Below are 27250 nucleotides of genomic sequence, written 5' to 3' on the forward strand. Positions count from 1 at the left end.
AATGGCTAGTACCTAGTACCTGGCTTAATTATCCCGATTGCGGGTCAGCAATAAAACAATGTTTCAGTTAGAAATTGATTGCTCTATCGACTTCTAACGAGTCAACATCACTACCCTATATTTGGATGATAGCAAACATTCTAACGGCAGACATGATTTAAATGAAATGTATCATTAGTTTAGGTTAGGTTAAAGCTGCATAAATGTCAAAACATCCAGTTATTTAACGTCCTTCAATTTATTCCTGGGATATATCAACCAATCATTTTTACTCCACATCAGTGAAATATGTTCTATGCATTTTGCATTATGCTGTTTTATATTTTGGATGATATGATGTTGATTTTTCTTTCTATTCTGGCTCAACCGATGCATATTTTATATATTTATCTTAACATTTGATCTAGGAATAAACTTGAAACTAACTCTACATGACAATTTTATTATATTATTTTCATTAGTGCCCTTCATATCAAAAACCGTCTCTCATACCGCAAAACGATGCTGATATATACATAGATACATGTATCCAATTACAATGATGTGGGTTTCGACTTCCTTCGACGCTACGATCAAATTTAGCATTTCAAATCTTACTTGCTTGATTCGAAATATTTGAACCAACAGTATGCAGTGGGTAATATCAAATATATTTCATTGATTTCTAATCATTCAAGTTTGTGCTAATGTAATACTCTCCTATTGGAAGAATGTCTGTTATACTTTCAAAATTGTCACCAAATGGCGCAAAAACAAACATCCAGATTACGTTTCCGGATAACGACAATATGCATTCCCTTCGATAGCTTCCAACGGGATCCAGTCCTCGGAAAGAGGTAGTCGATTTTTGCTTACTTCCACCTTGATACAAACAATAAAAGCAAGCTAGAATCCAAAGTAAACGAATATTTAAAAATAATACAAACCTCTCTAAGTACTCGAACAATATTTCCACCAACCAGCTTCTTGATCGCCGCCGAACCCCAAAGCCGATCCCTTGCTAGTTCAGCCAGCAACAGAGGATAATTTTTCGGCGAACCACTGAGCCCCACGTGGTCCACCCCGGAAATGGCGCGAATGTAGTTGATGGCGGTGATTGCATCCTTCAGGGACATTGGCTTTTCTCCACATCTCTCAACATTTAACATTAAAACCCCTCCATTTTGGGAAAGAGCACTAAAAGGCAAATCGAAAACTTATCACTGTAATTCGCTGGTACCAATGCAAGTGCCCACCTTAAAATATGGTCAGGAACTGCCGCAGTTGATCCGTTGCAAGCCATTGATGATGGAAGTGCATTCGACAGCAGTAGAGGAGCTTTTGCAACATTCAAGGCTACCATCATGGCTGGTTCCGAAAGACGCGATATTTCTACAAGCATTCCAAGGCGATTCATTTCCTGAATCATGACCTTAGATTAAACAGACAAATTAGCTACAAATATAAATAAATGTTATTTAATACCATACCTCTCCAAAATTAGTCAAAGTCGAGGGAAGATTCTCATCGAAAAAATCTGTTCTAATGGAAGCACTTGCCCACGGAGTCGTGCACCCGATTCCAGTCAACGACACAAACCGAGCCCCCAGAGTGTACATCGAACGTAGGACGGCCAGACTAGAACCAAGTGTATGACCTCCCTCCAAACCAAACAGAATTGCTAATTTTCCATCATTGTGAGCTTGTTCCATCTGATCCGCACTTTCCACTATCATCATCTCCGGGTTCTTTTTAACCATCCTCCGTGCGTCGTCTATGCCCTCTAAAGTCAACTGAACGGCGTCCAAGTATTGTGCCGCACAAGGAACCGATATAGGCCATAAAAGTGCACCAACCATACCGTTCTTCACCTCGGCGTAGCTCTTACTGAAATTCGTACCCAGCTGAGGTGCCCAGTATCCTTCAACTAGAGGAGATTCAGTCAGCAGTCGACGAATAAACGCTAAGCGAGCTTCCAAAAGAGACGAAGATCTTAGTTGAAGTCCAAGCGGTATTCCAGCAGCGAGCGCAATACACACCAACAGTGCAGAAACAATGGCGATTATCTTACGCGATCGTCTGCTGTTGGATATTTTCGGCGGTGGTGGAGACATACCCGCTTCCTTTTTGTACGAATGAATACTACCATTCTTGATCTTCTCCGGGTACTTGGCGATCTCCGGGGGTAAATCTATGTCAGCAATCTCGGTAAATACGAAGCAGTGCTGCTTGCAGGTTGACTGGTGCTGATGGATTGTACCTAGCTCCATAAAATCAGCGTGGTTCGGCAACGTGTTCATTTTGTGATAGTAGTAACAATGAGTGTGTTTCCTTTCTTCACTGCCAATCGACGAAATGGCGACTTTCTCTAGGTGGTTTTCAATTTTGCTAGCGAAATAAAACTTTTCCTACTAATGGTGTTGTAAACAAAAGCGATTATCCAGGATATTTTTGCACGATTGACATACTGGAGGATGAAAGTTTCCAGGATTTTCCGGGCATGCGCGATGGGAGTTTGGTGAAAATGCATTGATTCTCGAGGGGTATTGCTAGAAAAGGTTTCTGTTGTAGGTGCGTAGCATTTGATATCGTGGATGACCGTTACTTTTTGGAACTTCTGAGCGTTACGGGTTCATTATTCAATGAGTTCAAAGCGTTACTGAAAATAACTTGGAGTAATTTTATTTTAGTTATTAGCAATACAGACATGTTATATAGTTTTTTTTTTCATTTACAAACGTTTCTGTTTACAAGCGTTACTAGTTACAACCGTTAATTTCTAGCAGTAAAAACAAAGGCCACGAAGAAGCAAAACACACTGTGTTACACAGCGTTACTTTATGGAACTCTTATTTTATGGAGCTAGGCACAATCCATCAGATATTTGCTGTTCCTTAGAAAATATTTGAACAGTTGATCAGCAACAGTAGTGCAGCAGATGTGGTCCGGTCGAGTTGGGACTCGGAAAGTAAGGCTAGGTAACACAGCATGTTTCGCCTCATGCGTAACCGATCCTTGTTAAATAATATGCGATTAGATTCGATGTAAAATTCCAAAGATATTTTGGTAGTTAGCTGCACGAAATTTATTTTATTATAAATTTTTATTAAAAATTATATTTAAAATTATATTTAAAATTTAAAAATAGAGAAAACTAAAAGAACAAATCGAAAGAGTTCCATTCGTGGTCCAAACTTCGGGCGCTATCGATGTCTATGAAACGATGATTTCCAGAGCTTTTATACTTAAATTGTCTTTCGATACGAGATACGAAGGATTCGCTTTATTACTTCTGTAAAATCAATTGGTCGTTTTAGTAACTGTGCTTCTTCACATTTTTGAGCTTGTTGGAAACTTGTGCTTGCAGTGCATAACGAGGAAAATAAGCGAGACTTCAATACTGTCGTTAAACAATGTCACGATGTTGTTCGATGCGGTGATTGCCGAATCTCTTCAGGTTTACTGAAAAAAATGTTTTATAAAATCGAATTATTACGACTACATCTTCCATTGAAATACTTTGATCTCTATGGAGAAAATATGTGGAATTAATGGTAGTTGTTTTGTTTCTACCTCACAGCTCGAGACACATTTTAGTTCTACTTCTATGTCAGAAATACCCCATGGGAGCTACTAAGAACCGTTGATGTTTCTGCTTTACTTAAACGACATGCATCTAGTGCTGAAGACCCCACACCGGTCCTTCATAGACGATCTCAAGATAGTTCATCCCATCCTTTGAATAGGTGGCTGCACCTTATCCCAACAGCAGCTTGAAACCTATACTTAGAAAGATGAGCTATATCGGTTTATGTAATAAAATAAGATTTTTATTCTTCATTTAATAAACAGTTCCTACCATGAAAAGAAAAAAAAAGAAGAAGGGAATACAGGAACATTTTTTCCCTGTTTGCTGCGAAGTACTTTCAGTTTCTACTCGAAAAAATCTCCATCCATTCTATGGTCCATCACTGTGCGACATGCCCTCTGGGAATTTCAATGCTTCCATCGCTCGATTAAGTTGTTTATCGTTCCATTGAACGACACACTGGAAACGCTGGAAGTTGCGCAGCACTGGAAAGAAGAATGTGAAGCACAAAACATCAGTTTGACAGCTTTACAGCCAACTTCATCAGTTTACTTTGAGCAGTGAGTGAGTTTGGTCTGGTTTTTCGTCATTCGTCGGAAGCGCGTCTATATTTTCTGGTCAGGTCTAACGACACCCTTTTGTGCCCTTTTCTCCTGCCGAAGGATATACCGTTTGTTGGTTGGGAGACCGAAATATTTCCGTTTTCAAATCTGAAAGTGTAGCAAATTATTGTGCAGTGTTTTTGAAAAATTGTTTATTCCACGTGTTTGGCCCAAATTTTGTGTTTTTGTTTATCGAAAGGAAGAGAAGATCCCCTCTGTGAAAGGTTTCTAATTTGCCTTTTTTAATCATAAAAAAGATAAAGTGAAAAGTACAGCGCAACAGCGATTGAAGGCAAAGAAATTGTGCGTGCTACAGTGTGAACGTGTGTGACACAAATACCGCAGATCACCGCCGGGGTCTTCCGGAGTAGCGGCTGCGTCTCACCGCGGGAGGCACAAGGTTGGATTGTTATTCGATCCGCAAACGTTAGAATATTAGCTGCTGCAACGGAATAGCGAAGGTGTTTTGGAACGCAAAAGTCGATCCTGGGCGATCCGAGAAAAGACCGGCACCGGTGTAATTCAGCGAAATATTGATATTTTTTTGCAAATTTGAATAAGAGCTTGTGAGTTGGTGACGGTTTTGTGACGAGGCAGTACGAGCTGGAGTTTTCCTCGCCCATTGCAGCAGAAGCAGCAGCAACAAAATAAAGATAACAAAAATGGCTTCCATCCGAGGTGGCGGTGCAAAAACTCTATCGGCAGAAGAACGGGCCGAGATGAGGGAAAAATTTGAAGAAGTAAGTACCAGACAACACATATTTAGGTTGGAATATGTAGTGCGGGGGTGGGGGAGGGAGGTTTGCGTTGCATCGATTTTGGACAGTTTCGTACGGAGTGCATGTAGTTTTAAAGCCTCCGTTTGTTTTTGTTTACCTCCCAGTGTGCCCGAAAATTTCAATCACGGTTCAAGAGACGAACGGGCTTTTACTGGTAAGCAATTTTCATTGATTGCCGTGGGATGACCTCATGCTAAAACCGAATACCTAGTGGGGAAGATTGACGGTAAATATTTTATCACGATCCCACAGACATACAAGGAAGGCGGTGACTTCGGCTTACTGCGATTGCGGAAAGGCAGAACGAGAACAGGGTTCTTGACAGAACGTCTGGATACAAGAGAGATGTGTTGGTGTGTAGGAGACAACCGTTTTGTAGATGGTAAAAAATTAGCAGGCGATTTGCCAAATGTTCCAATCTTTTATTATGCATAATTCTAAACTCATTCGGCAATAAATTCAATTATTATTTATTACGAATGGTCAGTTTGTAAATATAGAATAAAGGATGCTGAATGGGAATAATGAATTAATGCTCTGAAAATTTCTATGTTTTGCCTAAGGGTGACTGACCTATCGAGGTTAAAGCACCAACAAACAATTGAATGTGTTTTGCCTATTTTGATCGTTTAATTTGGGGAATTAAATAACTTCAGATACTTTCCCATTTCGAATGTAACTTACTAATCAAGTATTTTTATGGCGATAGAAGTTTTATTGATGTTAATGCAGCATATTATTTTTAAACTCTCGCACAAATACTACTAAAAATTAATACGAATCCATATTTCCAAAGATAATTATTTTATGCTTTATCTATAATGAAAACTTCCCTCTTTGGCCGTGCGAAGTAAACGACTTCTAGCTAAGCCTCATCTCTGTAGCAAACATTCCTTAACGTCGGTATAAACTCCCAGATACTAAATTGCGTTATATTTTCTGAATTTCTCGTCTATTTCATTTTCAGTTTTCTCTTATCATCACTTGACATCCGACAGGATGTTGTCTTGTAAAACCTTTTAGCAGTGGCTTTTCTGCTATTTTCTCTCCAACCAACAACGGAACTCTACCGGCCGGCATTTGTCAACCCAGGCGGCTGAAGTAAGCGATGTATGGAGGCTTGGGTTGGGTCCAGGGCGTGTAAACAGTGGCATGCGTACAAGCATCCAATCTGTCCCGGAGACTTCCGCCCCGTAAATATTGGTCGTTGTCGTTGGTGTGTGTGTGTCAGCACGCCGACGACGACAGTGAGTTCGAGGATAGTGATGTCGCCGGAGCCCCGATAATGCCACGCCAAAGCAAAGCCGGCTACACCCGGTATTGCTGGCAAGAATGCGAGACGGAATGAGGTCAACCACTTCATCCACTGTTGGCCAACCAATCGATAACGGTGTCATCAGACGTAGCTACTATACGGCAAACGAACCGGGCCGGAATTGGTCACACGCGTCAAGGGTCGTGAAAGAGAAGAGCGGGAATTGTTGCAACAAAAATTTACGCTGGCTGGAATAAAAAAAAATGTTTCGAAAAGATGAAGAGCGAAAAAACTCGTGGGAATGGTTGGGGAGTGAAACGAGTTGTTTTTCTTGCGGAAGTCTGTTCCCCGTTTCTTGCATGTTTTAGCACAAATTGAAGTATGGAGCCGGGGGTCACGAGACAGCCACTGCGATAGTGACTGGCTGGATCCGAACACTCACTACATCAATGGCAGTATATGCGGTGGTGGTGGTTGGCGAAAGTAACTGGGGGAAAGCAAATTAAGGTGCTGTCTGTCGTTGGTCTCTCGCGAACTTACTTTTGCTTCCCTCAGGAAGAACGGGTTCAATCTTACAGTAGATTTGCCTTGTTGAAGTCAATGTGTCATGCCGAGAGATTGGAAAATCTATTCTATTTCGGTTGCTTGAATTCAAGGATCCTGATCATACTGCAAACTATTTGTGTGAATTCTGTACAATTTATAAAAATTGACGTATTAATATCAAAGGAAGTAAGCGCCCATGGTGGGGTGGCGATAATTACATAAGTGAGGGGGCAGAAAGGGGTATGTGGTCGGCTTAGGGGTCAACGGTTGAGATTTGAGATGATGGACCAGAACTAAGAATGCCATTAGCCTGATAATTATCTAGCTAAGTTGAAGCTAAGAGAAGAATGGTGAAACAAGGAAGCTACTAATGTGTCGAAAGAAATAGTAAGCGAATTTGTTGAAAATGTCAATCAGGTTATGGCAATTGCCGAGAACACTCAAACCCAACTGATCGCATCTACCGCAAAAAGTTAATTTAGACTACAATGCCCTTCGGTTTTATTTCTGGAAACCTCCATGGCGAATCGTTGTAAAACGCGCGGTATAGTTACAAATTAGCATCAACGACAACGTCATTTCAATCGATATTATTGGTGCTGCATGAAATTGTTAATACAATAAGGTCAGCACAGCAATGTTACCGAACCAGACGTCGGACAACTAGAAACCAAGAAACCCTTGTCGTCGACAAATTAGTTGTAAAACGGTCCACGAATCAATTTCCTATTGTAGTCTTATTTCTTATTGTAGGCTCAGACAAAAGGAAATAGGTCGCGTCCAAGGGGTGAGTCGCTTAGAACAATGTGCCATTCACACTGTATCACCTACCATAACACGATATAAGATTACGATTCACAGTAATACACGATCATTTCACTCGTTACCACAATGTGTGGCACAATGAGGCACACTTTTGACAACTCAAAAATTGTCAACAAAGGGTAGTTGAATAATCATAGCAACCATTGCTTTTGTTTTACTGAACACCATGGCACAGCGTGGCACATCGTCGCACAATACGGCACAAGCTACCACGCTGTTTGTTTGTGAGCACAATTCGATTTGTGCTAAGCGACTCACCCCTTGGTCGCGTCACTCGCATTCGCACGAGACAAACACCGTTGGAAATAAATAAGAGACGATCTCGACAGGTTACAAATGTAACGGACTTCATCTCTGTATTGCAATATGATACTCACAATAACTTATTGCTACCGAATTTCGTATATGATGGAACCGTATATAGGCGACTTTTGTAAGCTTAATTTCTATTTTCACCATCCTATCGGCAAGATTAAAAACTTGAAACTACTGTTTTGAACTGAATTTTATTCCCATTTTACAAAGTCTTCCTCATCTCGATCAGCCGTCAACAGCAACATCTTTTTCTATTGCACACAGCCAGCGAGTGCGGAGTCTACCCCGTGGTCGACGACCTCTTCCTGGTCCTGTGTCAAGCATAACTTTGGTTGGTCTCTTCTCAGTCGCATAGTTTCCCCTCACGATTGAAAAGGCTTTGTAATCCTGTAATAATAAGTCAGAATGATTACTTCAACGGATAGGTCTTTCAGAAGAATGTTGTGCTGTTTTATATTTGTTCAGAGAACTCATTCTTCCCGTCTCATAGCGAAAACCAGCGAACAAAATAAAACGCTATTCAAGATGTTTGAGTCTTATGAAAAACCTGTGTTTGGATTTGCTGTGTATCTCACTGGATGAAGTGACGACAATAGCTGTAGTTATAAAACTAAAAAGATCACATCAAGGATATGCCATATAGATGATTTGCACTGAGTTTCTGCTTTACGTTTACTTACGTTCGGAAGTGAATTGTACTAGAGATTTTCGAGACGGTATCAAAGAAGTATTTTGTCATATGGAGGATGAATGCCACGTTCCGAGAGCTTCTTTAGCCACGTTTGAAAAATGATGCAGACGGAATCTTAGCGTCCAACTTGAGTCCTATTTTATTTACTCGACTGACGAGATGGACGAGTTTAGAATTTTATAGAATATAGTATCATTCGAATGTGTTCACACAACCACAAATTTCGGATTGTTGCTGTAAACAAAGTGCATCTATTGACTAAATCTTCTTGATCTTAGAGTCATCTGCACACGATAATCGTAACAGTTTGACATGATCGTTCACATCGTTGAAATAGACATATAATATTTGTAGGGAAAAGTGGCATCCTTGTGGAATAGCGAAGCAGCAGGTAAGAGCTGAGAGTAAGCATAACCTTTCTTCACAATAAGTTGGCCATCGGCAGTGTGATCCGCTTGCAAACTGGGCAACCTCGGAATTTTGCAATCATTTAAATTTTCACCAATTTTGTGATATAGCTTTAGAGATGAAATATTGAAATCAGGTGCTTCATATGCTCTTCTGAAAAATATTTGTTCTCTTCCATCTCCATGGCGTCATTATTAATACGTCAATGTTTAGAAGATACCTCTGATTTCAGTTGTTGCGAATTCTGTGCCACTTCGAATGAATATGAGCTAAAATGATCATTATTCTGAATCTTCCTACTCACAAAACAGTGTATTTCATTTTGTGAACTTTAGGCCATACCTACGAATTTTTGGAAAGTCCTATGTGTTTCAATAGAATTATTACAAGCTTTATATAAATTATGTGCAACAGGGAACAGTTTAGTCGCTTTCCTGACATCTGTTGTAAAAACCCATAAACTTCAAGGATGTCTCAAAACAAGTTCAGTAACACGGAAATCCAAAATGTGAAGCATTTTTTCCACTTTTTGGTGAATTTTAAAACTTCTGAAATTTATAGAAACCCTTAAGAACTCACGAGCCTCGTACGGAATGTATAAGACCTACAAACTTCAAAAAATTTCAAAATTACTCAGGAAAGCTCCACCAACTTGAGGCAATTTCTATGAACTACGCCGAAAGTTTCTACGAAGTATTATTAGTATTATAACTGCGACCTCAAGAAACCCTTCGGATTTCAAGAAAACCCTATAACTTTGAAATAAATGTTAAGAATTTCTTGAAAGCAATATCCGTCAATGTCGTATTTTAGTTTTTCAAGTGTCTTGCGAACTATAGGGAAATCAGTGTTGCTCTAGAAACTCTGGCGAAGTTCTCCTAGTTTCATGAAAGTGTTCATCTTGTCTTATTTCTCACGAGTGTTCTGTATTGCATTCTTTGAATCGAAATTCCACAAACATTTAATTTAGAGCTAGAACAATGGTTTTATATGCCAAGAAAATCAGATCAGCAATTAACCCGTGTATTTTACAGTATCCTACTGTGTGAAGCAAACACGAAATTAATCACCCCATTACAGATGAACATTATATTCTAATTAACAATCGAGGTTGTCTGCCGATTTTTTAGCTGAAATGCCAACAATGTAACCATCAAAAATACGTCAACCACAATTGACGCGTTACGTCAGTAGTTTGGCATTATCAAGCCGTAACGCGGGAGGCGTCATGCAAACTGTCGAATAGGAGTTTTAAACAGCTTGGAGCAACGTCTGATGTTGCTTTACATGGGACATACCTTGGATCCAACATCCAACCTAGTTTGCATATTGCGCATTACTAGTCTCACTGGTCTTACAGCGGGTGAATAGTATCAAGTTAAACACTGTGAATTTCCAAAAAAAATCTTCCAGAAACTATACGAAAGTAGAATGAAGTTTTTTCTCATAATTTTCAGTAATGCAAAAAGATTGTTCTGTTCTCTTTCAAGTGTCGGTAGTAAGTGATGCTGAAATGATTGTGCCAAAACCTCTTAGTAGACGCGAGTAGTTTTTTATTTCCTGCAAACATCTATTTTAAACCATACCTGTTTTAAGCAGCCATGACTCAATTTTTTTCAAGTGCATACAATTACATATTTCAATACTATACCGTGAACTAACCGAAAAGCTTCCATTTTCCTTACCTCACATCAGTTGCCTTGGTGGTTTCTTTTCAGGAAGCCCACATCTAAATTGTGTACTTGCTTTGTTTGACCGCCACGCGTCTATCAAAAATCTACATCTCTATACGAAACATGAGTGTGCATTCAAAAGCAGTACGTACTTGTTTTGGGATCGTCGTTTCGAGTCTCCTTTTCTGTTTCGCCCACACGGCTGTTTCTGGCGGTCTCTTGTGGAGGAGATTTTTGTTTTTGTGCGCTATGTTCTGATGAGTGGGTGGATTGCTGGCTCCGTTCGTGGTACTGACCACAACGGAATGATACTTGATATTTTCAATAGACCACTTTCCAATATGTATTAGTTAGCATTACCGCAGGGGAAGTAAGGGACAAAGCGTCTTACACATAGCTGCAGTTGGCTGACTAATGCACGCCTTCGTCATTGCGTTTGCCTGTGAAGAAATATGCATGACCCTGAACGAAGTAAGCAAAGAACGTTACTCCCCTCTCGAAGTGGGTGACTTATTGATAAAACAAGCTTTGTGCGTTTACTGCAAATGTGGTGGATGTTGGTTTTGCTCTGCACGATAGGACGATCGTAGACAGTCGTCGTTTGTGACGAGTACGGAAACTAGTTTTATTTGTGAGATAAAAAATAAAACAAACACAATCTTGGTGCCAATGCAAGCCGGCTAGCTGCTGGTACGCAGGGAAACCATTAGCCGTACAAAGTGATGTCAGTCGTAAACTATTCACGATTCTCCAGCACCACATCGAACTGAGCGAAACAAGCGGTGTTTTTCTTCTTCTAAACATTACCCGGCTCCCTATAGCCGGTTTGATCTGGGTTGAGGATTGTTTCCCGTTTTAATGTTTATTATTTTATCTTCGTAGTGTAGTGATAGAATAGGAAGTTTCACATTTAATAAGGGGCGCCCAGTCGATGTTTTAAAACCTAGCTGCGGGTGTACTTGAATATTAAACCGTTCGCCGTGACGATAGACTCATCTCTTTAATTTTATGGATTGATTTAAGAGTACCTTCATCATCATCATAATCGGAGCCGAACAATCCGGGTGTTCCAAATCATGACTGAATGTATAGCAGATGTTCAGTTGATCGATCTAAGACTGCACTTTTTTCAACGCAGCAATCTTTTCCAGATTCTCTGCGGAACATTACTTTAGCTGAACCTTCTATCGGCATTCGCGATGCATGCCCAGCCCACTGTGATCGTTTGTGCTTCGGTAAGTCCCTGGTTTATGAGTTAGCGTCAGCACAAATTGATCTATTTTACCATTTTCTGGTTCTTAATAGGATCGTTGCCATAGCCTCATAGTTGTCCGGTATGTGCAATAAAGCTATCAACTGCAAAGTTTATGAAAACACACAGCAGATATTATGCAATGGAATTTTGCATCTTGGTGCTTCAATTTCATAGAGTCACGTGGATCTTTAATTTCGCTTATTTCACAAGGAATCCCATTCCTAATGGGTAGCTCATGAAAGCACTCGTTAATCTTTTCTTTTCATGTACTGGTGCATTTTCATTTAAAAATTTTAACTTCGCCATGGAAAGATTCTGTGAATATTCCTTTAACAATTATTGACGGATAACTTACATATCAGCTGAAACCACTCGCATTAATCATTAATCCGTCGAATTTCGAACCCTGTTGTGGAACTATAGGCGTCTTGTTTTCGGATATCGTAAACATCAGATTTACACAACCGCAACCGTTATCCTGTCCGGATTTCGATTTATCAAGTAAAGCCATCGTTCATGTTGGTTTCTCTATCTACAGCACCCAAACAAAAATCGAACCGCAGTTCCGTTACTTACTCGGCCCAAACATCGCCGCCGTCCGTTAGGCTCGCTGATGGTTGAACTTGTAGACTCGGAAAGAGCGACGACAATCACAGCCAAACAATTTCCAATTAAGCCCTCTTACAGTGGCGGACGCCTTTTTCGGTTGAATCGCGGATGCTTAAATTGTGCCTCAATTTCCTCGGCAGCAGGCGGTACATGTTAGGCCGTAGATTACTTTCGTCTTTCATTCCATGGTTCGAACATTTGCTTATTCGGAGAATACCTGTTATTTTTTGATCGCCCGGTCGACGCACAAAGTTCTTTTGTACTTCGTTTAGTATAGTTTGACCCATATAGTAATAATACACTCGCGTTACTATCATGGTTTGTCTGTTTTAGTGTGCTATTTTTAAAGTCACAAAACAGAAATAAAATTAAAGGATTTATGCATCTTTGGATCATTTCATTGGCATTTTGGAACTGTTTAGCTTTGGATCTTCGATTTTTTTAACCGTTTCATCAATCTTTGGAGTTTGGGATTTCGACCCGTCCAGAGATCAATGGTATTCATGAACGTTATATGAATGAAAATATGGCTTTTAGTTAGCATCGAATTTGCAGAGTTTGTGCGAAGCACGCATCTAATGAGACGGGCGAACACAGATTCTGGTCTTGTTAAAAACTGAATAAAATGAATAATCATATAAAAAATTAAACGAGCAAATTGAATTAAATTAATGGTGATCAAAATGAATGAAATTATTCAAAAAATAATAATTCAATGAAAAGATTAACAAAATGTTTAAAATGATTAAAATCAGTATAATTAATAATCCCGTCTACCTTCTCATCTCATACAGACCGAAAGCTAAAAAATGCACCGCTGGTTAACAGCAAAGCAAACTAAGAAATCCTACCAGCTCTACATTGTCATACGTAAAGTTACGTTACCCTCACACCATGAGCGAAATGACTGAACTCGAAAATAAATTGCGCTCACTAAGGGAAAATACAATCGCGATTGATGTTACACAGACCCTTATTAGATCTACAGTGTGTGAGATGGAACAGGTGATAAAAATGAAAATGCTGCTTGAGTTTCCAACTTCATCGTACTCGTAAGGTGGTACTGACAACGCTCAATAACTTATCCGAGGCAGAAATCTGCTTTGTGAAGGGCAACATGGAACATAACTCCAAATATGACAAAAACCAAGATTCCCGTGTACCTTTGGATGACGATAAAGCTGTAGTACGCCTGCACGATTAGCACCATGCACTAGCTCAGAGTTCGCTAAAAGATTACTGTCGAAATACGGAGAAGTGGAACTTATTCATCGCTAATTGATATTCGAATGCAAATTATCTCGTGGTGTTACCTAACTTCACTTACCAATCTGAAACCAGCCATCATACAATGGTAATCTATGTGCGAAAACCGCTAGGGATTTTTTATGCTGCCAACAACATCAAATGCTAAAACACAGACAGCTGACCTAATAATAACCCTTGATATCTCCGACCAAACAGCCAGCACATTTTGTGAAGTATTAAAAAAAAGTCGGTTTGGTATAGTAATCAAAAGCAACTATTTAACATTAATAATCAAAACTGCTCTATCGAAGACGACATGGACGTAAACGTGAGCGAGCGAGAGGACAGATTGAACGATCAACGACCCACTAAGAAGCCATAAAAAATTGTCTCAAACACATATAGCACAGGTCCAATAATGAACCGACCATAATGTGGACGTCGTCCAACGAAGGATGTTCACTGGACAATTTTGTAAACATCGCTTTCTTAGGGTGAAGCAGCTGAAAATTTCATGGTTATATTGGAAGTCTGCTGTCCTTGAACATCTTATGAACAGGTCGTAATTTCACGTACTAAAGTGAAATCATGAAATCTTCATGTCTACACATCTGAATCGTGGACTCACTATCACTCAACATTACAGCCCGCTGCAATGGCGAATTAAGCAATGTTTAGTGGGAGACATCCCCTAACATTGTTTGCAAATGTACACGAAAAAAAAAATTGTTCCCAGCATCGTGAATAAAGTGTCATGAATTCTGTAACGATCACGTTTTACGTTACGAAAACAGGACCACGAATAAAGGTCATGTGTTTTATATTTTTTACAATACAATGTTTTGTGAACTGTTACGGTTTCCGCCATGTCATTATCAAATCGATTTTCTGAAACTAGTTCACAACTTTCTGAACATTATTCATAAAACCACAGGTTGACTCGTGATGTTATTCATAGATATAGAATTATTACTCAGGGCCCGACTATACGACTTGAACTGATTCATGATTTATTACGTCTTAAACAAGATCTGATTTTCGTGGTTGTGAATTAGTTCACAAAATCAAAACATTTTCTCGCGATCCATTTCACGACACTCGAAATATTATTCATGAATCCTTTCAATCATCGTGAACTCCATCATGAGACCTAATATATTAGTCACAATTCAATATCCGGGTTCGTGAAATAATTCACTAAATCATCCAATATTGTTCATGTGTTCATGAACTGGTTCATGATTCCTAGTATAACAGTTGCGAGTAACACATTCATGGATTCGTGAACTAGTTCATGACTACTAATATACGAGAACTGCGCTGATCTTCATTGAGCCAAAAATCGTGTTCGTGGCATAATTCACAAAACAAGATCCCGTGAATCAGTCACATCGAATTCATATTGTCACGTTACTCCGAGTAAAAAAACCCGATGTTAATAAAAAAAATTGCATACCACGATAAGCTGAAGAGAAATTCCCCATACCATCATAAAACTGTTGATATCATGAACATAAGTCGCATTACTACACGTGTCGAACTCGGTCAGCTCTAGAATAACATATCACGATAACGTGCATGGAAATTACAAAAATCATGACTATGATCCTGAAATCATGAACACAAATCATACTACTTGAGGCTAAAATATGATAACGTGATGAAAAATCAAGCCTAAGATTCTGAAATCATTAACATAAATCGCGCTACGCTACCAGGTAAATCCGATAATAAATTCATGAACAAAATGTCACGGTGACGTGATGAGAAATTACGAAAATCGTGACAAAGCTCCTGAAATCATGAGCATCAGTTAACTGAGATGTATCCCCAAATTATGAACAAGCACTAGTTTTTTGAAAACACAAATAATTCCATGAATACTTTTATTATTTATAATTTCAGGACCTAGCCACGATTTTCGTTCACGAAATCGTGATTTCGTTTTCATGAATTTATTAGCTAATTTTATTCGTGTGGTTAGTGATTCTGACAGGGAGTCCTTTCAAGAATCCAGCTCTATAGCTCCAGTTGGACTGCTCTCAAAAATACACATTGCGGACTCTATAGTGTGCGAAATAATGAATAACTTCTAACAAATTATGGGATACAAAAAAGGAATAACGAACACATTTAGTGTTGAGACAAAATTCATCCCCATTTAAAACCACTTTATAAGTGATGGGAAGAGTTGTGAAGTTTGCGTTTCGCTTCGTCTCTTCAGAATCTGGCTACTTGACTAGTATATATCATCAGCAAACAGAACTTCTTCAATTACGGGACATCGTCAGTTAGAATTCATATAGTGTGTTTACAAGTAGTGTCTCCAATTTTGGACTAGCGTCAATCTGGTGCCCTAATCAAGCGCGTTATGTTGGAAATACGAAATTGAAAGTCGAAAATGATGAGCATTACAGTTCTGTTCAGATCTTTGTTTTTGTTTAGAAATACAACGACCCATTCTAATTAAGCACTTACGAAGTTTCAAACGCTGTCTCAAACGTGAACCTACAAACGTCCGTTTTCGCGCACTCATGAATCGGTCACGTCCGGAAACCATTACTCTCTGCCCTAATAACTTAGGTCCATACATTCAGTAGGACCAACCAAAAGATAAAGCTCATATCCACTAAACAACACGTTCCATGGCGACATCACCGGGAACTCTAGTGATATGGAAGATCTCACTCTCTTTTAGCATCTTAGCCGTACACTATAAGTAAAGTATTAGATTTACGGTCCGCGCGCGATTACCTAAAAACACACGCGAATATGCGAAAGGCACACGGTTATAAAATAGAATTTATACACGCGAAGTTACATACACGTTAGCACACGCGACATACAAACGCACATCGAACACGTTAACGTACAAATGCTCGAGCTCTTCGCGATGATACACGCCATCGCGAGTCCCTACGCCCGCACATACCTGAACCGTACAATGAATATCACATTCAGAATCACGGCCCGCTACAATTGGCCTAAAGCAGTGTTTTAGTAGTATGTGATTCTGGCGGGGAGCCCTTCCGAGAACCTTGCTCTACAGCTCCAGGAGGACAACTTTCGAAAAAAAGAAAAACAACGACCCATTCTAATTCAGTTCGTTTTATTGTTGATCAGAAAAAGCCACAAAGTTTAACAGGAACTATGGAATGTATTGTAAGAGGGGAACTCAAGAGAGAAAAAAAAACTCGGAATGACATCAGCAAACCGTTCGGAACCGTTTACGGAACACAAAGCAGTCGTTGATATAAAGTCCCATAATCTCAAGTTCATACACAGTTGAAACTAACACCAGGCCGGCCCGCAAACGTCGTGACCATGCTCGGAGTCGTAATGCGGTCGTGGAATTTATGCGCTTTTTGCCTCTCGCTAAGTTCTATTATGATTTCTTGCTTCAACACAACAACACAAAGTCAGCTCTCATCGCAGTTCGTTATGGAAGCGCGCCTGTTGGATGGGCGGGGAGAGGAAGTTGTTTTCGGTGGATTACCTCCCCTTTGTTCCCCACGTGCGCCGAGGTGTGTTAGTGGCAAGAAACACGCACAAATTCCGACCGACGAGAGCGGTCTGCTGTCCGTCTTCATTGAAGGAGGCCCTGGAGTCGAGTTGATTATTGAATTACAATCATTTTGCTTCTACGGGCGTTTCTGCTGTTTCGCTGCGAATTTGTCCAAGGCGCAAAACATTCCTCGCACACATCAGCACAAAATTGGTGCGCGCTATGTTGCGCGAATAAATGCCGGCTGGTGGAATCGGCGCTCTAGAAAATAACAAAATGTAAAATAACATCATACAGCTTGATTTGCATACTGATACCTACCTCGCCGGCATGCACTCAGTCCTGTTACTGTTTACTAAAGTGAGCGCAGATACGGACACACCGAACACCGACACACACACATACCCATACAAGTCCGCGGTTCACGATTGTGAAACATTACTCTGCGGGCACTTTGTGGCACAGCTCGTGGCAAACATGGCAATTAAACGTGTGCCCTGAATATTGGGAAACGCCGACTACAGCGCGGAGTGAGTTTTAGAGAGCAAGCGATCAAACCCCATATGGTGGTCTTATTTTTACGCGGGAAAATTTACCCTCTTGATTATACAAATTACATCCGTAATTACTTGTTGTACGACGATGAGTAATTTTGTTTATCAACTCAAAGCTCAGCGGTGTGAGATGTTGCAATTTCAACCAAACTGAAATTATTCCACATCTGACTGTGAACACATACTTCTTGTTGATAGAGATTTGCCTTGAAACTACCCCAGCGAAATGAAGGAGAAGAAAAAATAAAACAGTTGATCGCGGTATTGATTGTAAAAAAAACAACACTTTGATCACCTGACGGTTCATACTTCATCCAACTCGTTCAACGCTTCGCTTAGTACTTCAATTCGCTACAAATCACTCATCTTGTGTTTCTCTCCCCCACTAATCGGATCTTACGAACCACAAAACCTACCACCAGCACCAATCGAAGCAAAACGTTCATCTGTTTGCTCTCAATGTCTTATTTGCATACACACGGCTCGAGACCGGTTTGGCCATGTTTCTTACTAAATAATGTAATGCTTCAGAAGTGAAATTTTTGCCAGCGGTTTCGCTTCTATTATTCAACTTGCTAAATTCTGCCGTTTTCGCTATCGCGAAAGTGTTTCCTTTTTCGATCGGCATTCGATGATTGGCTATTGTATACGGTTTTATCGCACAAGAGCACAGATAAGAAACTGTTTGCGATGGTGCACTTCTGTAATGGTTTTTCTAATCTAGTGGCTGCTAATGGGAGTGCTATCGTAAATATCGATATGGTTTCAGGACAGGGTGCTTAATGCATACAAATCGAGTGTTGTTGGTACACTGAAAGCCATTCGATGGGGAAAATTACGAAACCAATTCTTATTTTGCCAATTTTAGATGATTTAAACTGAAAAAAGATGGGTGAGTAATGACCACACTTCGGACTGTTAATTCAAATCTAATCATATTCAACGGTATCACGTTTGAATGAGAAATTTTCAAATTATTTTCTAATAAAATTATGGTAGTTCTGAAAAGAATCTTCAATGTTAGCGTTGGTGTTAATGGGTGCAGCGCTGGAATTAAAGATCGTTGTATGCTGCTGACTTCTCTTCCCTATGTTCAGGTTCAACGATTGTTCATGAATGGATTCTGACATGAATGGTGTAAATTTTCAAATTTTTTTTCTGTATAGTTTGATAGCGCGCTGATAAGGGCTATTTTGCTTGCTAAAGAAAATATTCTCCGAGTAGGAGATCTATTCCTGGTGATTCTGGATACTAGCACGGAGCTGCATAAACTAAATAATTCAGTCAGTCCACGGAGGTGGCCGTATCCAAATAAGCGTCTTCTCTCCCGGTGTTGCTATGCAGTCTACCGCGAAGAGGGCATATGGCCGACAAGAGCGAAGAGCAACATTGGACTAAAATCACAATTCTCTCAGTTCAAGTTTGGCGTCATGAAATTAGCGGGAATCAATCACTAACGAGCGTTGAGGTGTTTTGAAAATTGTTCATTACTTCCAACTATTGGAAAATAATGCCCAAAAATGCTTCTCTAATATATTGCAGTAAACTAGTCGTACGTCCATCGAATTTTCACTGAAGGAATGTCTAATGTGTTGTTTCTTCTAATGCTTTGTTCATTCTCAGTGACTATATGGATTCCTATTACGCATATACACGATCACTCACACATTTAAAGGCACGCGGTTAACCCACCAGTTAACGGTCACTAAGTTAGCATCGAATTCTGATGAGACGAAATCGACACGCCTATTCCATAACTAATTTAGTTATAGGTTTTGTGCTCTTTTCGCGCAAAGATGCTTTTAAACAATTTTCTCCTCAATGAAAAAAAAATCGTTTTTACCAAAATTATAGTGAACAAATTTTATGTGTCAAAATTTATGGTCAAGAAATGTCAAAAATTTTTAAGCTATTTTTTATTATAGAAACAGTTTTTTTTTTAAATGAACGTTCCCAATATTTTGCGTAAAACACGAATTTATCATCAATACCCTCCGATATGCATTAATATAAAAGTCAATGTTTATATGTATGTGATTTATGGATTCCCAAACGGCTTAACCGATTGCCGTAAAAAATTATATGTAGTAGATATTTGTTATTGAGCGTGTTTGTGTGCTATTGGATGAGGATTATCTGCCCGCCAGATGGTGCTCGAAACAAATTGTATTTTACTCCCATTTCGTTGAAAGTCGCAGCAACGCTTGATGGGTATTAGCTAGCTAGTGCATCATAAATCTTCACATTTGAGGTCAAATTTCCTCAATGATGGTTTTTTAATGCATCCGAAAAATCTGCTCTCGGTTACACTCAAAAGCACATGGAAGTATGCTAACGGTCACACTATTATAAGAACGCATTAGTATACGCGAAATTGCAAACGCGTTGCACAATAATGTACAATCGCTCGAGCTTTTCACGATAATACCAACCCGGTTGCAAACGCGATCATTCAGGCATACCTACGCCCGCTATCCTAAAAACATTAAAACACCGTGATTAAGTGATCATTTTAACACCTACGAATTCAAAAAAGCAGCGTCAAGTGCCAGTATACAAATGCGCGTTCCATGCGAACCTGAATCGTCACTTCCGGAAATCCATGCTTTCAGTTGGACAATTTAGTGATATGAAGAAACTTCTGGCATCTGAACTAGACCTGTGCGCCGCCGCGCCACGCCGCCGCCGGTAATTTTTAGCGTACACCGACGCCGAACGGTAGATCGGCGGCGCGCCGCCGATGCATTTTTCCCGCGCCGATAATTCGCGAACTCTAAAATTGTTGACTCTTAATTTTATCCACAAATCTAGGAACATTGTCTATGGACCGAATATACCACGTTAACTGATTGATGATTTATCACATCTTGATCATTATTTGGTATTAGGGGTCGTCAATTGGATTACTAAATTAAAATAATCTTGATATTTTCTCGAAAACCATTACACGACACTCGTTATATAATTCAAAGATCCATCCTTGCTTCGTCAACTGGTTATGATTGTGAGCATATAAGTTTCAATTCACCATTCGTGTGCTTGAAATGGTCCACAAATAAAAAAAAACTTCCATTTTCAAGATATATGTGCCTGAAATTTACGATTATGTGCCTGATCCTAATCTTTGCACGTAATTAATTTCACTGGAACGCAGTGTATTATTCATTGATTTTTCAACCGATTCTTAATTCCTAATATGCTACACACGATTCACCAGTCGAGTTCGTGAAACTGTTCATGATGTAATCCATGAAGTAATTAATTTTCCACATAATCTTATTATACTTACGTAAACAATTACAAGGAACTCATACCTCATCTTCCCCTATTCATGGATTATTCGCTCTGCTTTTTGGTTTTGAAATTTCTATGTGAGCTATTGTGTACAACTGCTAGCAACCAGTCTCATAGGCACGAGCATTAGATACAAAGACATTACTAGCACCTGTAACCCTGTTATTCCTTTGTTAAAATTCAGAGAAATATTCGGAATTAAACGAAACTGTGCTGAACAAAATACATTACCTAGCCACAATTCATGTCAGTGAAATAATTTAGAAAACTATAAGACACGTGACTGTGTAAAAAATCCTACGGTAAGCTCAAGACTAAAATATCATGATAACACGATGAGAATTTACGAAAATCGTTGTACGTTGTTCAATTCTTGACTGTTTTAGTCAATAAAGCCAATACAAATCAATGTTTTATTTTCAATACGAGGTTTATTTATAATTGATTGAATCGTGACCTATTTTAAAAAAAATTCTCGAAGAATAGTTGAGCAAAGTGATCTTGACTTTTCGCGACGCTGGTGCACGTATGTGGCGATGCAGAGGGTAAGATTTATAGTCTCATAAATTATTCATCGTGTGATCTAGCCCCACTCAAGAAAGATTTTCAGTGGCAGTTGCACCAGCCCGGTATCACAGACAAATAAGACGTAACACGAGATGAATTTTTATCACTCGTAGAAAAAAAACGGTCGATTTCAATTACAAATCGGTGGCGTTATTGAAGAGATTTTGACACAGAGCTAAATGCGTTACTTATTTTCCGCACCCACCCGAAAACGTTACGGTCTTTTTAATCTCATGCAAACCAAAACAAACAATATGGGCCGCAAATGTGAAATTCATTCTTGTCGAAGTGCCCAAGGTGGGAGTTGTTCACAACCATTTCTTAAGTTACAACACGATGCCGATCGGTGAGTAAGCACATAACAGGATGTTAGTAATTTAATTGATTCGGTGTATCGAATGGATTAGAATTTGTTGGTCCCCGGAACTGCTGGAGAAATTGGCGGGGTGCAGGTGCTACGAAAACTAGAGATACGCTCAGACCATTTTCAATCAGACTTGTTTTGTGATCAGTTTCATCCTAACAGGTGCTAACACGTCAAGTCGTGGAATGATTATGATTGATAGTAACTGTATATTTAGGTTTCGTCAGGGTGTAGATCTGTAGGATTCCAGCACATCGAGCATACTTTGCACTCAAGATAGAAGTAGACCGTACGTTGTAAGAAAATGTAGTGCCAGGGAATCGTATTTCTTATCATCGTGGCGATTTTGTACTTACAAGAAGTAAAAGTAAACACCAGCCTGGAAAATGAAGTAATGTGTCTACCTTGAAAGGTGTCCTTACACGATCATTAAAAGTGACATTTCTGCGCAGTAATGCCAACAATAACGCCTTGTGTTAGGGTTTCTGATATCTGTGGGTTTCTAAAAGAGCGACGGTAAACAACCCAGGGACAACTTGACAGATAGTGCTTGTTTCATATATGCACCACCGATTTGATGGTGGCGCTAGTATGCCGTCTCGAAACGAAAAAGTTTCAAGAGAAAAGCGTTTTTCGTTACGTGTGTTATGAACGCCGTCAATGCGGCTAGAACAACATCTAGAAAAAGCTTATTCCAAAATGTGAATAAAGAAAACTATTATTAGAGAATAAATTTATCCCTAACTGATAACCGTCAGCAAAGTTACATAAATCTTATTATATATTTAGCTGGAAGTCGTTGTTTTTAACAACCGGCTTTCTTCCTTCCTAAACATGTTTTGGTTTTCTTGTTGTGTGAAGTTTGAAATCGTTAAATCATTGGTGCTTTTTATCTCGAGAAATGTAAATGAAAAACATTTTGGCCAGTGAGAGTACATCATCACCAAGCTTAACAATTCGTTTTGAATAGAATTTGTGTTTTTATCAGAATTCTTGCAGCAAAAAGAAATGGTAGAAATGCTTAAATTGATTATTTTCCACAGATATGGAAAATAATAAATGGGATGCGCTTTTTTCAAATTTTGCTCCATTCGAGCCGCCATGACATCACCAAATCACCCCAAAATTTGCTTATGAATTCAATATATGGGAGCTGTCAATTGTCTCCGGGCTTACGGTAAAGATGACTAAATAGAAACAAAAAACAATGGAACGACAACAATTAATTTCCTCAAACAAAACAAAAACTGTTTTACCGTTGCTTATTTTCCCAAATATAGAACAATAAATAATTATTTTGGGTCATTGAAATACAGTCGTTACTCTGCATTCTTCAAATTTGTCAATTGCAATCATTATTTCATGCAAAGTCGTAGTATGCGACATCGACAATTTTTCTATTTCGTTCTTCAAATTTTACAACTGTAAAAATTGTTCCACCTTTCATTTATTATCTTGCATTTGGCAAGCAGGGTGGGCACTATTGGAGCTTCAGCTGAAAAAAAATTGATATGGTTGCGAGAATTACATTTTGTGCAATGTGTTCAACAGATGTCGCTAGTACATCCTGGGCGATGATTTTGTTAGATTTTCTTTAAGCTGTAACGTTTGTTTGTATGTGCTGTGAAGTCTGTTACAATAGAAACCGAAAATTTGGGAAAGGAATTGTACTGTTAAGATTTTTTTTAGTTACCTAGGCGTCAATATTCGTCACGCCGACACACGCCGGCGCGCCGCCGCCGATAGGGTCCAACGGCGCCACGCCGCCAACGCCGCCGCCGCCGGCCAAAAATGTCGCTTACGCCGCCGCCGATTAAAAATGCATCGGCGCACACCTCTAATATGAACCGTGCATTAGAGTGGTGCAAAAAAACTTTTTCATGCGTTAATGTCTCAATCGGATTTTGAAAATATAAGCAAAAACAAAAAAAATGTCTATTTTTGTCATTAAAATTCGAACCGGAACCACTGGCACAAATCTCTTGAAAATATTGCGATTTTGACAGTTTCACCGAATTACTTGATGGGCAACAATTTGCTTCGTTGAATCTACGCCGAGTGAAGAATTCTCCTGCACTGGACGCGGTCCTGGGCCAATCTCTTTCAGTCACCCTGGACATTGAGTGCTTTTAGGTCCTCTTCCACTGCAAACAGCCATCGTGTACGCGGCCTGCCACGGAGTCATCGGCCTCTTCCCGGTTCTCTACTGAATATTATCTTCGCCTATCGTTCTTCCGGCATTCGTGCCACATGACCAGCCCACCGCAGCCTGCCGTTTTCTTTTAGCTTGACAATATCCACTGCTTTATATACTTGGTATAACTCGTGATTCATGCGACGCCGCCAGATGCCATTTTCTTCTTTACCGCCGAGTATTGTTCCCAGCACCTTACGTTCGAAGACACCGAACGCTCTTCGATCAACTTTCTTTAACGTCCACGTTTCATGGCCATACAAGGCAACCGGAACTATCAATGCCTTGCACAACACGTCCGTAAGACCGTAAAAATCCCTATTTGCAGCTGCAATACGCCTTTTCACCTCGCGGGTAACATCATTATCGCACGTCACTAGAGTCCCAAGGTACACAAATTCTTCCACTACTTCAAATTTATCATCACCGAACACCACTTCACCACCAACATCACTATTAGACCCACGTATTCTTCCAACTATCATGTACTTCGTCTTGCTGGTGTTGATTGTGAGACCAATTCTTGCTGTCTCCCTTTTAAAAGGCACGAATGCCTCTTCCACGGCTCGGCGGTCGATTCCAATGATATCAATATCGTCCGCAAATCCTAGGAGCATATGCGACCGAGTGACGATGGTACCGTTCCTTTGCACGCCTGTTCTCCTGATGGCACCTTCAAGAGCAATGTTGAACAGCATGTTTGACAGCGCATCACCCTGTTTCAATCCGTCTAAGGTTACGAAGGACGTTGAAATCTCATCCGCAACCCGAACACTTGATTTCGATCCATCCAGCGTTGCACGAAACAGCCTAATAAGTTTTGTCGGAAAACCATGTTCTACCATTATCTGCCATAACACGTTTCTTTTCACTGAATCGTACGCCGCTTTGAAATCAATAAACAGATGGTGTGTCTGCAAGTTGTATTCCCGGAATTTATCTAGGATCTGATGCAGGGTAAACATTTGATCCGTTGTTGATCGGCCTTCACTAAAATCACCTTGGTATTCGCCGACGAAAGACACCTCCAACGGCCTCAATCTGTTGAACAGAACGTGACATAATTTTGTACGCCGAATTGAGGAGCGATATTCATCGATAATTGGCGCTCTGTGCCCCTTTTTGTATAAGGGACAAATGAGGCCCTCTAGCCAGTCAGCAGATAGTTCTTCTTCTTCCCATACCTTCAAAAGAGTACGGTGAAGTATTTTACCGTATTAACAATGTTTTATTTCGGTAAAATACATCGAAAAAAGTTGCAATAGTTAAAGTATGGTTTTTTAGTGTGTCGGATTCACCTCGTCAGAAACTAACACCTACTTAATGCTGGTTAGAAAAGTCCAATCAAGCACCAAATTGGTAACTGACGAGGTGAGTCCGAAACACTATATTTATATTTATTACTTTCACCAACTGGCCCCAATGGTGGTTGCTTAAACTAATTACATTTAAAAAAAATTAAAGGGTTGTGTACAGGACACGACCACGGTGACATTAAAAATATAGCTTTTTTATCTATCACACATATCGACACACGTTCTTGTTCACTCGCCTGTTTTCATATGTTACAATTTGCTATATACCCTCCCCATTAAAACATAATTTATTGAAGGTCTTTTAACGGTAATCTATTAATTAATCAAGTATCTCACTAGGTGATTGGCATTATTTGGCTGATCCATCTAGTAAAAATAGGCTAGTCTGTCCAGAAAATATATTCAAAAGAAAAGTTCCATATTGAGAGCTGTGATGAGGAAACCCACGCCCGCCAACGGAAATATACAGATTCTCCATAAAATATGAAATTTCATTTTCCATTTAAATTTTCAATAATGTACTAATGAACTTAAGTAAACAATCTTAAGTGTAAGTATTTCTTGATCGATTAGTGGTGGAAAAATGAAATTTTTTGATAAATTACATTGTTATGCAACGTTCGCACTACCAGTTAAAACGGGTTTTTATGCTATCTTGGTGACATTTTTCTTGTTGCTAATTATTGAATGTGTGTTATAACTCTGTAGTATAAACATTGTATTATTAAACCAATTCTGCAGCGTTTTATGTTATATAGGTGTTTTATGTGGTAATAGGACTGACATAATTATATCTTCAGTACAGCGGTTTGTTTCATAATTTAAAACAGATTTATTTTAAAATTTAAATTAGTATACCCAACCGTATTTGTTGTATACCTTAAAACGCAATTAGAACTGTGTTTTAAATACATAGGGTAGGACAGATATTCTGACTGGTTAAACTGGGAAAACAATTTTAAGTCCAGTAACGCTTAAGACATGGCTTGAATTTGAATCGAAAAAAAACACCCGCTTCAACTGCTGCTGGGACGGTAAGTTCTGTTTTAAAATTTTCCGTTGTGTGCAGTACGAAACAAGTGTTTGAAATTAGAAAACAAAAAGTTCTGCTGGGAATGTGATTGTTTCCGATGCAATTACACTCAGATTTTTCACGCAGGGGATACAGGCCGTGTAAATGAAAACCGCGTAAATTTAAAAAAAAAACGCGTTAATGAAAACCGCGTAAATTTCAAAATCCGCGTAAAAAACCTGAGTGTACTCTCCTATATAAAATATCACGCTGCTGAACAGTGCAATAACTACAGAAGCACGTTGTCAGATGCCTTACTGATAAAAAACATATAACCGAAATATGAAACATGAAAACCAATTGGCTCTTTACCCTACGCAGCTACAAAGCGCCGTAAACATGGATTAACAAGTTACAACGCACACGCATGCATAAAAATAAATATATTTTTTTCAAACGCAACACTCTTAAGCAGCACACACCGTATTGAATTAAATCCAAACCACCCCGCCCACTCACTTTGCAAATCATTCTCTGACACCGTGCTGGTACCCGAAAAATCCGCACACGGCCACGCTGCCGAAAATGCATAGCGTCTACCGCTTATTGTAGTGCCCAGACGCTGCAGCCATGATCTTACCCGTTCGACATTCTTACAAAAACTGATTCA

General features: G+C 39.5%; 2 protein-coding genes across 3 annotated transcripts in view; one reads left to right on the forward strand and one right to left on the reverse strand.

The window, feature by feature from the left end:
• Positions 1-219: 219 nt before the first annotated feature.
• LOC131676616 (dipeptidase 3) lies at positions 220-2472 on the reverse strand. Its single transcript, XM_058955791.1, has 4 exons — positions 1470-2472; positions 1236-1411; positions 927-1176; positions 220-861 (listed from the first exon to the last, which is right to left on the reverse strand). Exons 1-4 carry the CDS (start codon positions 2277-2279, stop codon positions 766-768), a joined length of 1332 nt encoding a protein of 443 aa, XP_058811774.1. The 5' UTR covers positions 2280-2472; the 3' UTR covers positions 220-765.
• A 1640-nt stretch (positions 2473-4112) lies between these two features.
• The window catches only part of LOC131676617 (plastin-1), a 63528-nt gene continuing 40390 nt past the window's right edge, over positions 4113-27250 (forward strand). For both annotated transcript variants that reach the window (XM_058955793.1, XM_058955795.1), the window contains exon 1: positions 4113-4910. In XM_058955793.1, coding sequence (XP_058811776.1) covers positions 4833-4910 — 78 coding nt within the window. In that variant the 5' untranslated portion in view covers positions 4113-4832. The remainder of the gene's footprint in view (positions 4911-27250) is intronic.

Source organism: Topomyia yanbarensis, chromosome 1 (genome assembly GCF_030247195.1).
Source record: "Topomyia yanbarensis strain Yona2022 chromosome 1, ASM3024719v1, whole genome shotgun sequence".
In the NCBI taxonomy this organism is placed as follows: domain Eukaryota; kingdom Metazoa; phylum Arthropoda; class Insecta; order Diptera; family Culicidae; genus Topomyia; species Topomyia yanbarensis.

Excerpts from the sequence above, each read along its gene's own strand:
- LOC131676616 (XM_058955791.1), bottom strand. The coding sequence starts at position 2,279 with ATGAACACGTTGCCGAACCACGCTGATTTTATGGAGCTAGGTACAATC. Across the intron at positions 1,177-1,235 it reads GTTCCTGACCATATTTTAAG|TGCTCTTTCCCAAAATGGAG; the intron begins GTGGGCACTTGC and ends TTTGCCTTTTAG. Across the intron at positions 862-926 it reads TTGTTCGAGTACTTAGAGAG|GTGGAAGTAAGCAAAAATCG; the intron begins GTTTGTATTATT and ends GTTTGTATCAAG.